Here is a 17,383-nt window from a genome sequence, read left to right as displayed (position 1 = left end):
CAACTTTCAGATTGCTTTTTTTTTAAGGATTTTTTTTGTACTTGAAAGATTTAAGTTTGTAGCCTACTTGAAAGATTTTAGTTTGTACTTGGAGGATATTTTTTTGTAATTGAAGAAATATGTTTCTTTGTATGTGTAAAACATACTGCATTAGTTTGTGAATGATGTTTTGTATTTGCAAACCACACTGAGTGTGTGTGTGAATCGTGAATCGATTAAAACACGTTGTGTGTGTGTTGGGTTTTGGCATGATTCTAACTCCGTAGTTTCCTTCTCTTTCTGCGGGATACACTGTAACCTGTTAGGTGACTGGCAGCGATCCAACAAACTTTCACAATCCACTGTAAGGAAGGACATTTGATTATACAAATGCTCTTTTACAAACTGCGTTCGTAACTTTGATTAAAGTTGGAGTGAGTTTAGCCATGGCAGACGCCGACGGCCGGGATCGCGCGGAGGAACAGGGCGCCGCGGGGGGCGAAGGTAAGGCCGACTCACCCAGAACAACTTTAACACGTTCAACAATGGTCCTGTTGGGAAGGGCGACGTTTGTATACAAAAACTACACACTTCTATGGTTGATTTCCTGGTTCGTGACGAGGAGTCGTGTGTGTGTGTGTGTGTGTGTGTGTGTGTGTGTGTGTGTGTGTGTGTGTGTGTGTGTGTGTGTGTGTGTGTGTGTGTGTGTGTGTGTGTGTGTTCCTGAGAATGTATGAGCTTTTGTGTGATGTGATTATACTTTTTGTCATGTGTGTTTGCCTCCTCAGATGTCATCGATGACCCCATCATGGAGCAGGGGGCTTTGATTCTGAGAGGGTGAGCGTCGCACACACTTCATGACACTAATGCGACGCCTAATAAACTGGCCTCTGTTCCCATAAGTAAAAATGAGGTGGAGGAAAAGTGCAACTGGTTCCAGCCTGCAACTGGTTGATTCTTGAACATAAATAGGGAACTGTTGAACAGTAGTTATTATCGGATTGGTAAAGGGGGTGTGGGTTCCTGAAATATCTGGAATGAACTGGAACTGGTAAAGGTGCTCAGTGGAGCGGAGACCTCCACGACACCAGCAGCTGAAGTCTAGAGCAGGGGTCCCCAACCCTTTTGAACCTGAGAGCTCCTTCATGGGTACTGAGTCATACGAAGGGCACCCAGTTTGATACACTCTTCTGAAATAACAAATTTGCTCAGTTTGCCTTTAGTTATATATTATTAATATTGATTAATGATACTCATCTATGTGAACAAACTGATCATGTTAATGATTTCTCACAATAATTATCAACAATGACTTAAAAAAGGTGGGAAAGAGTTGTTCAAGAATGAGCTGTGCTATTTCAGAACCGGCCTGCGGGCCCCTCATGTGGTCCTTGCGGGCGCCCTGAGGCCCGCGGGCACTGTGTTGGTGACCCCTGGTCTAGAGACATGAGGAACCCCTTACTGGGCCTGGAGGTAGACTGGAGCACCCTCCTGGATCAGGACTAGAGATGTCCCCATGCCGGTTATTCCGGAGTTTGTCTGTAGGAATGCAGAACATGACATAAATCCTAAATCCCATCATCAATCATCCAGCCGACTAGGCCTGTAAGATTCGGGGAAAATTATGAATCACAAATCTTTAGCTAGAATTTATATCACGATTTTTTTTCTCACGAAATGTAATTTTTATGGAACAAATTAACCATAACCAAAAACAAAAAAATGGAAGTACCACAAATCGTTTTTTGGCACCTCTAGCACGTTGCGTTTCACATGGCTCTTTATAACTGATTAAAGTGCAGTATCAAAAACGGAATGATTTATTTTGTACAGCAGCAGATTGTCTTTAATCGCTGGCCTTTTACTACTGCACCAACCCTAAACACCTGAAAATTAAGGCTTAAAAAATAACAAAGCCTGATACACTGACGTTGTTCTAAATCATCCATTAGTCCTGTTTTGCCGCCTTGTGTAGGACTTCACTTAGCCGAGGCTAAACTGAGATACTTCCACTCACGCAGAGACATAGCTCTCGTAGTTGGAGTGAGGTTTAAAGGAGAGGTGGTCGTCATATCGATGGAGCATCAACCATCAGGCTCGCTGATGGTTGATGAATAAAAAGTAAAGACGCAACGCCACATTTGCGTCTTCTGTTCAGACCGTCTTCATGTAAACGTAGCCTGAAATACACATGAAGACGTGACAACGTCTGCAGCTGCCACCAGTACTCTAAATCCCTGTGGAGAATGACCTGATGTTCTGCTGCAGGTACGTGATGCACTGCATCAGCGCCTATGACCCGGCCATGCAGGTCTCCTCTGAGGACCTGGGTGGGGCCCCCAATGAGCAGCTGGACCCTCAGATGAAGGAGTTGGTGGAGATGATGCGGGAAAAATCCGACGTCCTGGACCAGAACGCTGAGCTTGAGAAGTGAGTGAAGCCTTCAGGGGGCGCCGTGGGGCTCAGGAGGCAGAGCGGGTCGGCTGGGAACCGGAAGGTTGCTAGTTCGATTCCCGGCTCCTCCTAGCTGAGTCTCGAGATGTCCCTAAGCAAGACATCCCGCTATGACCGGGAGAAGAAAAAGAGGAAGGGAAGGAGGAAGAGGAAGGGGAATGCTTCCACCACCAAAATATCAACATTCAATTCTTGTTGTTGTCTAATCACTCAGCGTTGGGAGTGAGGTTCACTCAGCAGAACCAGACCGTCCCATTAACATACATGTCTTGTTGTTGTTGATCTGATCCCTTTGCTGACTGTTGTCTGCCTGGTTCTTCCAGCCTGATCAGCCAGGTCCAGGGGAACTGTGTCCAGGGCGTCTTCATGAAGGTGGCTAAGAGCATCTTCAATGACGGCATCACCTGGGGCCGTGTGGCGTCCCTCTTCTACCTCGCCTACAAATTCATCTACAAGGTACCGACTCCATGCTGACCGCTCTACCATCAGACCATGAGCAGTCTTTAAGGGAGTCTGTTCTGTAGAAGGACGACGAGACACTGATGATCAGTCCACCTTAACAGAAATAGTATGGTTCTTCCAGGACCTCTCCCTGTCCAGTACCCTGAACCACTGTACACAACAGTGGAGGCTAAGACCGAGGCAGGGGCAGTCCAACAAGCGAGGCAGAGAGCATGAGGGAGGGAAGGAGGAGGAGGGAGAGGGAGAGAGAGAGAGAGAGAGGGAGAGGGAGAGGGAGAGAGATTGCTCGCTCGCTCTGTTCTCTCATCGTCTCCCACTTACCACAGCTAAGTGATGATTAGTTTAGGTTAAATTATGTAGTTATGTGTGTGTGTTGTGGATTTTAAATACTTGGTAACTTGTCAACTGGACTTCATTAGTCGTCCCAGGCCAGAATATTTTAGGATTTTTGAAGTCAGGTAAAGTATTGTTCATAAAAAGGTCAACATGAATGATGCTGGCTAAGGTCCTCTGATGTCCTTCTAAAGGTGACAGGATGAACACGGAGCACGTTAGAGCTGGGACACTACCCAAGAAACGGTAGTGGGGATGTACTGTCTTTAACAGGGTTAGTGTTCATCCTGTCACCTGGAGGTACCGTCCCATGGCCAGAGGTCACGTGTCTTGCTGCTCTGTGCTCTGACCTCACGGCGTCGCTCTGCTCCCTCAGGCGCTGACCATGAACCACATGGAGAACATCCGGATCATCATCAGCTGGGTGCTGCAGTTCATCAGGGAGCAGCTGCACCCCTGGATCGCTCAGCAGGGGGGCTGGGGGAGAAAGGTGTTACCCGAATGTTTAATCTGAGTCATGTTTAGACGAGCGAAGACATACCGGTCTAACAGAAAGAAGAGGCTGTCGACAGCATAACTAGTGCCGACTCAGAAATTCACTTACTTACATAATTGGACTACTATTCATCGTACAAATGATGAATAGTAAAGAGCCAACATGTCTATAAATGTAGGACTCCTAGAGTCCCTCGCAGCAGAAGCCCCGCCCCCTGACCCGTCCGAGTGTCTGTCTGTCCTGCAGGAGGGCGTGGTCAGGGGTATCTCCCGCTGGCGGACGGTGACGGCGCTGGCCTCCGTGGTGCTGGTGGTGGCCTTCGTCTACTACAGGAAGTCGCGCTAACGAGCCCCGGAGGCACTTCCTGTGGAGGGAAGCTCAGTCATCCTCCGTCCACTACTCCCTCTGCCGAGGCCCAGAGCCGTCTCCCGCCGTAGCACTCCTTCCCGTCGCGTCTCAGGGGTCCAAGGACTAAAACATGCAATAGATAAATCAGGTGATAGATGATGAGGAATGTGCTTTCTTTTATTCTGCTTTACTGGCTGGGGGGGAGACTTTACTAACAAAGATTGTTCATGTTGTGGATTCCCCCTTGTCAGCGGAAATGATCTCTGCTCAACAGGTGACCTTATGTTTATTTTTTTTAAGATTTTAATGTTGGGATTTTAATTTGCGGGAGATTTCCCCTAATCGTTCAAAGTCCTTTGAGACTGTGATGGGGAACCTGAGGGCAAAAAGGGTCAAAAGGGTAGCTGGGGGGTATAGAGTCTAGCTTCTAGCTAGGGGTATAGAGTCTGGCTTCTAGCTAGGGGTATAGAGTCTAGCTTCTAGCTAGGGGTATATAGTCTAGCTTCTAGCTAGGGGTATAGAGTCTAGCTTCTAGCTAGTGGTATAACGTATAGCTTCTAGCTAGGGGTATAGAGTCTGGCTTCTTGCTGGGGGTATATAGTCTAGCTTCTAGCTAGGGGTATATAGTCTAGCTTCTAGCTAGGGGTATAGAGTCTAGCTTCTAGCTAGGGGTATAGAGTCTAGCTTCTAGCTAGGGGTATAGAGTCTAGCTTCTAGCTAGGGGTATAGAGTCTGGCTTCTAGCTGGGGCTAGGGGAGCTTCAGTGACTCTGTTGGTCTCTCATGGTAGGCCCACCGTCTCACACTTTGAAAACCCCTGCTCTAGACTATAGCCTTTCACTCAAGGCCAAGGTCAAGGTTAAACTTTATTGCCCTGTGGGGAAATTTGTCTTGGGCACAGTGCATCATTGCTATCTTAACATACACAGAGTACAAAAGAACAAAAAAACACAACCACAGACACAAACACAACCAGACAAACCAACATTTTAACATCGAGAACATCACGCTTGACTTAAATTGCCCCTTGCTGTATAACATAGAAATCTACAGTATGGGGATAAAGTGCAAGTGTTTACTGCACTAGAACTTATGGATATTGTGCTATGTGCTAAAGTGCTTAGTTCTAAAGTGCTATGTGCTAAAGTGCTATGTGCTGAAGTGCTAACTTATTTATTGCACATTATTCTATTGCACATTGTTCGTCAGCTTAATGGAGGCTGGGACAAATGATAATTTAAGGCGGATTGATTTGCATAGCGGCACACAGAGTCTTCTCCCTGATGGCAGGGTTTCATATTCAGGTAAGAGTGTGTTGGGAGTTGGAAATTATTTTCTTTGCTTTTCTCCTAACTGCCTGCTCATAGATTCTCTGTATAGGCTCATATTCTTTCCTCCCTACGATTTTCATTGCTGTTTTGTGCATGCTGGCCAGTTTACTTCTTAGCTTAACAGTTAGGTTGCCAAACCGTGAGGTGATCGCATATCTAAGGATACTCTCTACAATGGCACGGTAGAAAATCATGATGTGGCTGCTTACGCTGTACAATCTTAATCTTCGCAAATTTACCCATATAGTTGTTAGGGTGCACAGTCCTACAATCATTGGTGTACAATGTAAACAGTGTTGGCGATACAACGCAACCCTGTGGGACTCCTGTGTTGCAGTGTTTGGTGTCTGACAGTGTTCTGTTGACCTTCACTTGCTGGTGTTTACACTCATGACTTTGAGCTTCGCTAAGAGTATGTGAATTTGCACTCTATTAAAAGCTGAGCTGAAATCAACAAATACAATTCTAGCATAAGCTTTTGTGTTCTCAAGTTGCTGGGAAATAAAGTGCAAGGTCCGAAGGATTGCATCATCAGTACTGTATTCCTGCTTATACGCAAACTGGTACACGTCTAACTTCGGCTCGACATCCCTCATGAGCAGTGACAACAAAATTTTCAAAACATTTCCCTATAACAATCGAAGTGAGAGCTACGGGACCGAGTACCTTGAGAGGGAACAAAGAAAGAGGGATCCTTAATTACAGGGATGGTTGAGATTGCAATCAAGTGTCACAATGGAAATAGTTTTCCATGGAAATTTCCATGTGTTTTGCAGGAAATTTCCATGGGAAATTTCCTGCAAAACACGTGGCCTCTACGAATTCTCTTTTTTGCATAGGCAATTTCCTCAGCGATATGTGAAGTTTATATTACACTCCTCTTGCCATCTGGGCAACAATTCTTTTTTAACAATAATTAAAGTTATATATTTATATTATTTTAGAATAGTTTGTCAATTTCTGACCTTATAAAGAAAAACACCTTGTATATACATTTTATTTTTTGTATTTTAAAACAAAAATCTTTATTTTTTATTATTTAATATATATTTGTTTTTCTGGTTCTGAAAACGAGAATCAAATGAACAAATATATACAGACCCATCAGATCGGAAATACAACAGAAATACAATTGTGAGAATCTTTTTATTTCAATATTCAGAGGAAATCAGGCCTACTGTATGTAAATAAGGTTAAAGATGTCTAGGAAGTATAACTGATAACTGTAAATGGCAGGTGTACATTGCTTTTGATTGAGTCACAATGTAATTTAATTGTAACACTTTTGGTTCATCCTATTTCTTACACATGCAGCCATTTGGACGACATTCGATGATAGCTGATAACCAAGGTACACACACTGTAATACTATAATCAAGAGGACATAAAGGCAGTTCAAATAAAAAGAGATTTATTGATCTTCATAAATATTTAAGATTGCTCCATACAACCTACAACACCACGACGTAGTAAACGTAAGTATACGGCCTAGAAAAATAAAGTTCAATGTTATGGCTTAAGAAACAGATTCCTTCCAACTACTATTTATGAAAAATGCAATCAATAATTAATATAAAAGTAAATGGTTACATATCGACCATTTGGAGTAGGTAGCCTACCCAAATAATGAATTGTAATACACCAACATTGTTAACTGTCATACATAGCTAAACAAGCAAATGAAAATGAAATACTAACGCAACTGAAATGTTAATATTAGACTATTAACAATATTATGAGAATTACGTCTCCCATAATCATTCAGGTAATCAATACGTCCGTGCCTGTTCCAGCTATTTCAAAGATATTTGTGTTTTGTATATCCGTGTTCAACGCCATTCATGTTAAGTAAAAGGAAAAACCTTGAACACGAGAAGTTAATGTAGCCGTGCCTTCTTTGATAGGTCCATGGCACGTCATCCTTGTATTGCAGCAGGTTGAAGTATGTTTGAAGAAACGGTCCTTCTTCACTATCCTTTGTGAGCATGAAATGCAGTGATAATGGCTCTCATCTAAACAGCCAAGGTGACCTATGAATATGTGATATCCTATTTATTTTTTTAAAAAGACAGAAAAGGTGAATAAAAAGTTTTCATAGAAACATACCGAATACCAATATATATTTTTGAGTTTGTTAGAGAGCAATAAATATTCATATATCGGATGATACAACCTTCTCCTAGAACATAATTATCATGTCTGTAACCTGAACTTTTACAGGGTGAATGTGTGATGAAACAGGATGGATATAAATACACATATATTGATTTTTAATATGCAGGACACTAAAACCTTAGAGGAACAGGGACCATCAAAAATGTAAATTTTACAAATGTTATCATATAGATGGACTTACCACAATACTTCACAACGGACCGCTGGTGTGACTGCAGATGAGCAGTGAGCTCAGGGTACCCCCCTGCCTTGTGGCACAACGGACACTGGAAAGTATCCATGTCCAAACTGGTGAGCTCCGGGCATGCACCATAGTCTATAGGAGAAGTTATATAATTAATATGTTAGTTTGATATTGAAAATTCCTAAGGCACTAACAAGGGAAATTAACAAAAAAGCCTTCCAGATAGCAGTTTGAAAAAGACAAAATTTTACTACAAATTGTGTTTATTCTGATGGCCTATGGTGTTTATGTGCCTTATTACATAATAGCTCAGCATACTATACATAGTAGTGCGCATTAAGTGTCCCCCTTGTTAGGATTCTTATTCTTAAATCCATTGTTCATATTATTAATACGTGTCATTCATTTCCACGGCTGATGAACTTTATTTTGAATGAATCAAAGTGTGGGAGGCAAAAAAAACACCTCTAAGGTAAACGGGTAATGTAGTCTTCAGGAAAATCAACTAAAAAAATCTAGTTTTTTTTCCATGGGCTAGATCGGCGTGATTTCTAATAGTTCCAACATTTTAATTGCTGGTGACTTAACCAAATTTAGTTGATTGTTTACAATGTTTCTTAACATAACATCAGTGAATGTCTCCTCACGATCTTGAGAAAGCCTAAAAAGAAAGGTCTAATTTACAGTCAAGTGAAATTGTTCTTACCTCCATTGTTAATTTCCACTGAATATCAGCGGCGCCGGCGGCCACATTAGTTCTGTAGCGTTACGCACGCGCACGAGCTATGGGCGTGTTTTGCAGAGCAATGGGCGTGTTTGGCAAGTGGCTCCGGCTGCAGATAGACCTACTTCAAAGACACGGGACGGGAATGAGTTATAGCACCGGCACCAATTCCCCCAATCAGGGATAAGATATGAGCCATGTGACAGTTTCGGTCTCCTCCTCCTTCCTTTACGATAATTCATGGAAATATACCACTAGTTGGCGCGATATTTTGAGGAGTTAGGAAGGAAATTCAAATTTTAAGGTAAGAAATTAACTTTTTTAATTTAATGTTTGTAGGACTAGTACCTTTACCGTTGTATATAAAGTTGTATGAGTTATGAGGTCAAACTATAGTTTCTCTAGTAAAGAATGGTGTATCTCTTCCTTGCTAATGTCAAAGCACCATGCCAATAAAGCTAGTTTAGAAATGGATGATAGGGCGGGGTAGGTTGTAACGCATGTTTTGAAAGTGTTACCACCATCCCCTTACATACAAAGTTGTTACCAGATACCAGATGTTGAAGATGTGGCCCTGTTCTAAAAAAACAACAACTATTCAGCTCTCTCTCTCTCTCTCTCTCTCTCTCTCTCTCTCTCTCTCTCTCTCTCTCTCTCTCTCTCTCTCTCTCTCTCTCTCTCTCTCTCTCTCTCTCTCTCTCTCTCTCTCTCTCTCTCTCTCTCTCTCTCTCTCTCTCTCTCTCTCTCTCTCAGTAGACACACATACACACACACAAAGTATAAACGTTATGCTTTTTATGTTTTGTTCATAACATTAATGTGATCTTTATTCTCTATGTGAAGAATGGATTGTATGTTATGCGATTCTATTTTTTCTGTATACCTACAGTAACTGAATGTAGCAGCCTACCGTTTTTCATAGGCATATAGATGTGTATTGCATCCAGCCTGCCTTTGCCAATGTAACACACACGTCATGCACACACACACACACACACACACACGCACACGCACACACGCACACGCACACGCACACGCGCACGCGCCCACACACATACACAAACAGGATGCATGTTTTCATTCACAAAACAGTTTAAGAATATTTTGTTTGGTGAATCTATTTTCAAACCCTGTTGTTTATGATTATCATTAAATCGGCATATCAAATGGAGTCCCATTGTTTTTATGCATTTGGTCTACCTGTTACAACCTACCCCAGTAGGTCTTACAACCTAGGTTGTAGGTTGCAACAAAGGTATACATTATATTTGTCATAATCTCACAAATTCCGTGATATAGTTGAGGAGATTTAAATGGTTGCCACTTGTAGTAGACAAATGTGGATCCTTGCCTAAAAGGTCAAGAACTGTAGCTTTAAAAATAAATTGTAGTTTTAGGTGCTGAAGAAAAATGAGTTAGAACCATACCGGTCTCCCTTAGTACGTAGAAAAAGTTGGACCCATAAAAGTGAATGTGTTTCAAACGGGCGCTCTCTCTTCTTTATTTAACCCTATAGGCTGCAGGAGATTCGGAGTTTGTAGTTCGCTGATTGGTCAGGGCTCAGCTCGTCGGATAAAAAGGGGCGGATCCTCAACCGTCATATTACTGAGAGGGAGCGCAAGTCCCCAACTCCTCCACCGCGGTCAGCTGTTGCCTTGTTCACCTCAGCAGGGCGCTTCCGTGTTGTTTCCTTCTCTTTCTGCGGGATACACTGTAACCTGTTAGGTGACCGGCAGCGATCCAACAAACTTTCACAGTCCACTTTACGGAAGGACATTTGATTATACAAATGCTCTTTTACAAACTGCGTTAGTAACTTTGATTTAGTTGGAGTGAGTTTAGCCATGGCAGACGCCGACGGCCGGGATCGCGCGGAGGAACAGGGCGCCGCGGGGGGCGAAGGTAAGGCCGACTCACCCAGAACAACTTTAACACGTTCAACAATGGTCCTGTTGGGAAGGGCGACGTTTGTATACAAAAACTACACACTTCTATGGTTGATTTCCTGGTTCCTACTCGTGACGAGTAGTGTGTGTGTGTGTGTGTGTGTGTGTGTGTGTGTGTGTGTGTGTGTGTGTGTGTGTGTGTGTGTGTGTGTGTGTGTGTGTGTGTGTGTGTGTGTGTGTGTGTGTGTTCCTGAGAATGTATGAGCTTGTGTGTGAAATGATTATACCTTTTGTCATGTGTGTTTGCCTCCTCAGATGTCATCGATGACCCCATCATGGAGCAGGGGGCTTTGGTTCTGAGAGGGTGAGCGTCACACACACTTTATGACGTCTAATAAACTGGCCTCTAATAAAGTGAAAACAAGGTGGAGGAAACGTGCAGCTGGTTCCAGCCTCAGACTGGTTGATTCTCGAACCCTAACATCTATGGTTGATTTCCTGGTTCGTGACGAGGAATCGTATGGTATGGGGACGTACATACCATAACCGGTACAGCGTCTAGCATTGTAACTCTTATTGAACGATGACGGTGATGTGAAGTCGGATCTTCAGAACTAGATCATTTTCATTCCTAATCTCTAATTAAAAAAGCGAGGGACTAATCATTCTTGATCGTGTTTGAATTTTGCTATGAATTGGAGCCATCAACACTCAATGGCTTCATACTCATGAAGGGATTTTTTTTCTAGGAATGCAGAACATGACATAAGTCATCCTACTGACCCACCTCCCCGACCAAATCAACACTTCCACAGAAAATGGGAGTGTTGATTTCATACAGTACGGTCCTCGTATAGTTTGTTATCAGTCTTTTTCGACGGTCAGATGGCTGACCATCTTGCCTGCTCAGTTGCATCCACAACTTCCCTTTCAGCAGGGAGGCAGGACATTGTGAGAGTTGTCTGAGTGTCATCACTATGACGGGCAGAATAGGTATGCTGGAATTAGAGACTGTAGGGACTAGACGGAGCAACCAGCAGAGACCAAGGCACTGTAACACTATTGATAGGAATAAAACAGGCTGAAACCCTTTGATGTTGTTCTAAATCCTCTATTGGTGATTTTCAGCTCATCCCCGGTCCTATCTTACTGCTGTGTGTAGGGCTTCCCTTAGCTGAGGCTAAACTGAGACCATTCCCCTCACTGAGACATTGCTGTCTCAGTTAGAGTGAGGCTCAAAGGAGAGGTGGTCTTCGTATCGATGGAGCATCAACCGACAGGCTCTCTCATCGACCCTTTTTAACCACAAGGTTTAGGGACCTGGAGGAGTCTTATTCCTCTCCCCTATTGTAGACATGCAGGTGTTCAGCGTCATGGTTCATGACCGTTTGTCAAACCTAGCAGATGTATGGATTTGATTTGCAGTTTGTTTCACGACCAAACGTCTGCAGCAGCCACCAGTACTCTGACCTGATGTAGAATAGAATGACCTGATGTTCTGCCGCAGGTACGTGATGCACCGTATCGGCGACATTGACCCGGCCATGCAGGTCTCCTCTGAGGACCTGGGTGGGGCCCGCAACGAGCAGCAAGACCCTCAGATCAAGGCGGTGGTGGAGCAGCTGCTGCAGATCGCCGACGACCTGAACCAGAACGCCGAGCTCCAGAGGTGAGTGGAGCCTTCGCGGGGCGGCGTGGGGCTCAGGGGGCAGAGCGGGGCGGCGTGGGGCTCAGGGGGGGCGGCGTGGGGCTCAGGGGGTAGAGCGGGGCGGCGTGGGGCTCAGGGGGGGCGGCGTGGGGATCAGGGGGCAGAGCGGGGCGGCGTGGGGCTCAGGGGGGGCGGCGTGGGGCTCAGGGGGTAGAGCGGGGCGGCGTGGGGCTCAGGGGGGGCGGCGTGGGGCTCAGGGGGGGCGGCGTGGGGCTCAGGGGGGGCGGCGTGGGGCTCAGGGGGTAGAGCGGGGCGGCGTGGGGCTCAGGGGGGGCGGCGTGGGGCTCAGGGGGCAGAGCGGGGCGGCGTGGGGCTCAGGAGGCAGAGTGGGGCGGCGTGGGGCTCAGGGGGCAGAGCGGGGCGGCGTGGGGCTCAGGAGGCAGAGCGGGGCGGCGTGGGGCTCAGGGGGGGCGGCGTGGGGCTCAGGAGGCAGAGCGGGGCGGCGTGGGGCTCAGGAGGCAGAGCGGGGCGGCGTGGGGCTCAGGGGGGGCGGCGTGGGGCTCAGGGGGTAGAGCGGGGCGGCGTGGGGCTCAGGGGGGGCGGCGTGGGGCTCAGGGGGTAGAGCGGGGCGGCGTGGGGCTCAGGGGGGGCGGCGTGGGGCTCAGGGGGCAGAGCGGGGCGGCTGGGAGCCGGAGGGTCGCTGATTCGATCCCCGGCTCCTCCTGGCTGAGTGTCGAGGTGTCCCCAGGCAAGACATCTCACGATGACCGGGAGAAGAAAAAGAGGAAGAGGAAGAGAGCAGTTCCACAAGCAGTTCCAAAATATCAACATAGAATTCTTTTTGTTATTGTCTAATCACTCAGCGTTGGGAGCGAGGTTCACTCTGCAGAACCAAACCGTCCCATTAACATACATGTCTTGTTGTTGTTGATCTGATCCCTTTGCTGACTGTTGTCTGCCTGGTTCTTCCAGCCTGATCAGCCAGGTCCAGGGGAACTGTGTCCAGGACGTCTTCATGAAGGTGGCTAAGAGCATCTTCAATGACGGCATCACCTGGGGACGTGTGGTGGCCCTCTTCCACCTGGCCTACAAACTCATCTACAAGGTACCGACTCCATGCTGACCGCTCTGAGAGAGAGAGAGAGAGAGAGAGAGAGAGAGAGAGAGAGAGAGAGAGAGAGAGAGAGAGAGAGAGAGAGAGAGAGAGAGAGAGAGAGAGAGAGAGAGAGAGAGAGAGAGAGAGAGAGCGAGAGAGCGAGAGAGCGAGAGAGCGAGCAACCTGGGGAAGGTTTTCTGTAGCATTATTAATTCGGGACTCATAGACTTCCTTATGAAACTGAGCAAAAGTCAAATTGGATTCATACCAAATCACCACACATCAGATCATATTTACACCCTACACACACTGGTAGACAAATATATCAACCAAAACAAAACCAAAATATTTTCTTGGTTCATTGATTTCAAAAAAGCATTCGACTCAATTTGGCACATTGGATTACTTTACAAACTTCTTCAAAGCGGTGTAGGGGGTAAAGCATATGACAAAATAAAATCAATGCACACAAACAAGCAGAATCAAGATTGGACACAAGCGAGCAGTTTTTATTTCTCAGGAGCGGGGAGTGAGACAGGGCTGCTGTCTATCACCTGCACTGTTCAACATTTACATAAATGAGCTGGCCTCCATTCTGGATCAGTCCACAGTGCCTGGTCTCACTCTCCACAACACTGAGATCAAATCCCTGCTTTACGCTGATGATTTAATCCTGTTAAGTCCCACAAAAGAAGGACTTCAACAGAGTCTAGACCTGCTAGACCGTAACTGTCAGACCTGAGCCCTGGCTGTTAACATTAAGAAAACAAAATCCATGATATTCCAGAGAAGACCCAGATGTCTGGGAAACACATTGCACTTCACAATAGGAACACATAAAATAGAAAATTGTTTAGAATATAATTATTTAGGCCTGAAAATAAGTCCCACTGGAAGTTTCAATCCAGCAGTCAATGAACTGAGAGAGAAAGCACGCAGGGCTTTTTATGCAATCAAAAGACAAATTTACGTTCAGATTCCAATTCTAATTTGGCTCAAACTACTTCAAGCAATTATTGAACCCATCCTGCTCTATGGTAGCGAAGTGTGGGCCCCAAAAACAATAACTTTTTGACCAATGGGAAAAACTTTCAATTGAAATAGCAAACACTGAATTTTGTAAAAGCATTCTGCAGGTACACAGGACAACCACTAACAACGCCTGCAGCACAAAGCCCTGCAAAGCCAAGAGATGAACAGGAGTCCCCTCACTCAGCTGGTCCTGAGGCTCTGTCCACAGACAGGTTCCCCCTCTGCTCAGCCCAAGGGCCAGTCGGAGAACATATCAATTAGACTCAACCAAATTATAAAACATCAGAAACAAACCTACCTCACCCATTGGAACACTAAAACACACACACAGAGCAGAATGCAGTGTTATCTGGCCCTAAATAGACAGTACACTGTGGCCCCCTACCTGACCACAGTGACTGATGTTAGACACAAAGTGATGTTAACAAAGTACAGACTGAGCGCTCACAGCCTGGCCATAGAAACAGGCCGACACAGGAAAACATGGCTGCCCAAAGAGGAGTGGCTGAGCCAGCAGTGTGAAGAGCTGCTGTAGAGACCGAGCAGCACTTCCTCCTACACTGCCCCAAATTCAAAAATGTCTGCGAAATATACTTTAGCAAATTCGGCCAAAAACCCCCGAGAGAGAGAGAGAGAGAGAGAGAGAGAGAGAGAGAGAGAGAGAGAGAGAGAGAGAGAGAGAGAGAGAGAGAGAGAGAGAGAGAGAGAGAGAGAGAGAGAGAGAGAGAGAGAGAGAGAGAGAGAGAGAGAGAGAGAGAGAGAGAGAGAGAGAGAGAGAGAGAGAGAGAGAGAGAGAGAGAGAGAGAGAGAGAGAGAGAGATGACTCTCCCTCCCCCTGTTCTCTCATCGTCTCCCACTAACCAAAGCTGATTCAAGATAATAGCTTTTTCGCTAGGTTAAATGATGTCTAAGGATAGGCTGATGAATGGAAGATAATCTATTAGAGGGGCTTAAATTGTGGATTTTAAAGACTTGGTAACTGGTCAACTGGTCAACTGGACCATCGTTGGATTGGTTCATTAGTCGTCCCAGGCCAGAAGATCTGTACTTGGTTTATTTGAAGTCAGGTAAAGTATTGTTCATAAAAAGGTCATCATGAATGATGCTGGCTAAGGTCCTCTGATGTCCTTCTAAAGGTGACAGGATGAACACGGAGCACGTTAGAGCTGGGACCCTACCCATGTAACGGTAGTGGGGATGTACTGTCTGTAACAGGGTCAGTGTTCATCCTGTCCCCTTGAGGCACCGTCCCATGGCCAGAGGTCACGGTGTGTCTGTGCTCTGACCCCACGGCGTCGCTCTGCTCCCTCAGGCGCTGACCATGAACCACATGGAGAACATCCGGATCATCATCAGCTGGGTGCTGCAGTTCATCAGGGAGCAGCTGCACACCTGGATCGCTCAGCAGGGGGGCTGGGTGAGTGGGGGGCTGGGTGCGGTTCAGAGGTCCCATCGGCCTCCCCCGGCACTAACGTTTCTATTGAACATATGGGTTGAGTGCATAACAGTGGTTTGATTGATTAATCAATCCACTTTCTAGTGGGGGTTATTTCATATTGGACTATGTTAGCCTTCTGATAGCGTCCGGATCTACAGAGTTCACGTTTCAGTTTCTCGCAGAAGGTCAGTCTGGCTCTGGTTGGACCAATCAGCACTAGGGGGAGTTTAGTTAAGGACGAAGTCAGGAGAGAAGGGTGGTGCCCGAATGTTTAATCTGAAACCCACCGGATAACTTAACAATGGTAAAGGAAGAGCAGAGTGATTCAGGGAAGACTTTTTCCAAGGAAAATCGTTGTCTGCTTTACTTCCAAACGGTGCCAGCAGGAGGCACTGTCCCCCACTCAGGAACTGAAGTCCCCCTCCCCCCCTCCCCCCTCCCCCTAGCACTGACAGTCGTCCACCTCTAGGTTCTCTAGACTAGAGGCATGTTTAGGCAAGCGAAGACGTACTCATCAAACAGAAAGGAGAGGCTGTCGACAGCATAACTCATCTTACGCCAAAAATTCACTTACTTATATAATTGGAAGGCGTCCTTTAATTAAAATGAATATACTCTCACTGTCGTACAAATGATGAATAGTAAAGAGCGAACATGTCTATAAATGTAGGACTCCTAGAGTCCCTCGCTGCAGAAGCCCCGCCCCCTGACCCGTCCGAGTGTCTGTCTGTCCTGCAGGAGGGCGTGGTCAGGGGTATCTCCCGCTGGCGGACGGTGACGGCGCTGGCCTCCGTGGTGCTGGTGGTGGCCTTCGTCTACTACAGGAAGTCGCGCTAGCGAGCCCCGGAGGCACTTCCTGTGGAGGGAAGCTCAGTCATCCTCCACACACTACTCCCTCTTCCGAGGCCCAGAGCCGTCTCCCGCCGTAGCACTCCTTCCCGTCGCGTCTCAGGGGTCCAAGGACTAAAACATGCAATAGATAAATCAGGAAGGTGTGAAGCGTGCTGTTGTGGAGCAGGTGGATGGAAATCGGAGCTGGATGATGAGGAATGTGCTTTTTTTTTTATTCTGCTTTACTGGCTGGGGGGGAAACTTTACCAACCAAGTTTGTTTTTATCGTTATTTTGTTCATGTTGTGGATTCCCGCTTGTCAGCGGAAAATTATCTCTGCTCAACAGGTGACCTTATGTTTATTTTTTTTAAGGATTTAAGGTTGGGGTTTTTAATTGCAGGGGATTTGCCCTCATCGTAAAAAAGCCCTTTGAGACTGTAATGGTTATCTGAGGGCAAAAGGGAAATAAAAAATGAAATTGCAAATACGAATTTACACTTTCAATAATTGTTCTGTAGGATGGATGACCAAGTGTTCTATGAATCAATATTTTGTATGGGAAGATGTGCCATCTATGAATATATCTTTATAATCCAAATGAGTCTTCTTTTCTTCGATGTGGCGCTCACTCTTATCCAGCTGGTGTTCTACATAATGGGTTCCAAATCACCATTATTTTCTGTGTGTGGTTGGAGCGCCTAAATCCTCCTCCTCTATTTATGGCCCCTTTGCTGTGGCCTTCTCCTAATTGCAGATGTGCTGTTCCGCCACTAGATGTTCCTCGTACCCTTTGATTAAGAAAGAATGACCATTTCGTGATGTGGTGAGCTCCCGCTGGAATCAGGCAACGATGTAGTGTACAAACACGGAGTCAAATCGAAATCATGACAGTATAACGTATTTCTGCTGTGGTTGCGCTGAATAAACAGTCCCACAACAACTGTCAAACCGTTCTGAAGTCAGGCT

General features: G+C 45.8%; 2 protein-coding genes across 2 annotated transcripts; both read left to right on the top strand.

The window, feature by feature from the left end:
* The first annotated feature begins 271 nt into the window (after nt 1–271).
* On the top strand, nt 272–17,015 carry LOC115558889 (apoptosis regulator BAX-like). The gene is made up of 7 exons (XM_030377421.1): nt 272–483; nt 768–816; nt 2,248–2,409; nt 2,757–2,889; nt 3,605–3,709; nt 3,971–4,220; nt 16,574–17,015. The coding sequence occupies exons 1-6, from the start codon at nt 426–428 to the stop codon at nt 4,067–4,069; spliced, it is 606 nt and encodes a 201-aa protein (XP_030233281.1). The 5' UTR covers nt 272–425; the 3' UTR covers nt 4,070–4,220; nt 16,574–17,015.
* LOC115558888 (apoptosis regulator BAX) lies at nt 8,601–17,015 on the top strand. Its single transcript, XM_030377420.1, has 7 exons — nt 8,601–8,789; nt 10,002–10,387; nt 10,687–10,735; nt 11,879–12,040; nt 12,992–13,124; nt 15,460–15,564; nt 16,324–17,015. The coding sequence occupies exons 2-7, from the start codon at nt 10,330–10,332 to the stop codon at nt 16,420–16,422; spliced, it is 606 nt and encodes a 201-aa protein (XP_030233280.1). The 5' UTR covers nt 8,601–8,789; nt 10,002–10,329; the 3' UTR covers nt 16,423–17,015.
* Nucleotides 17,016–17,383: the final 368 nt, after the last annotated feature.

Source organism: Gadus morhua, chromosome 14 (genome assembly GCF_902167405.1).
Source record: "Gadus morhua chromosome 14, gadMor3.0, whole genome shotgun sequence".
Lineage (NCBI taxonomy): Eukaryota > Metazoa > Chordata > Actinopteri > Gadiformes > Gadidae > Gadus > Gadus morhua.
Note: the sequence above shows the minus strand (reverse complement) of the source record. Positions and strands in the feature narration are given on the sequence as shown.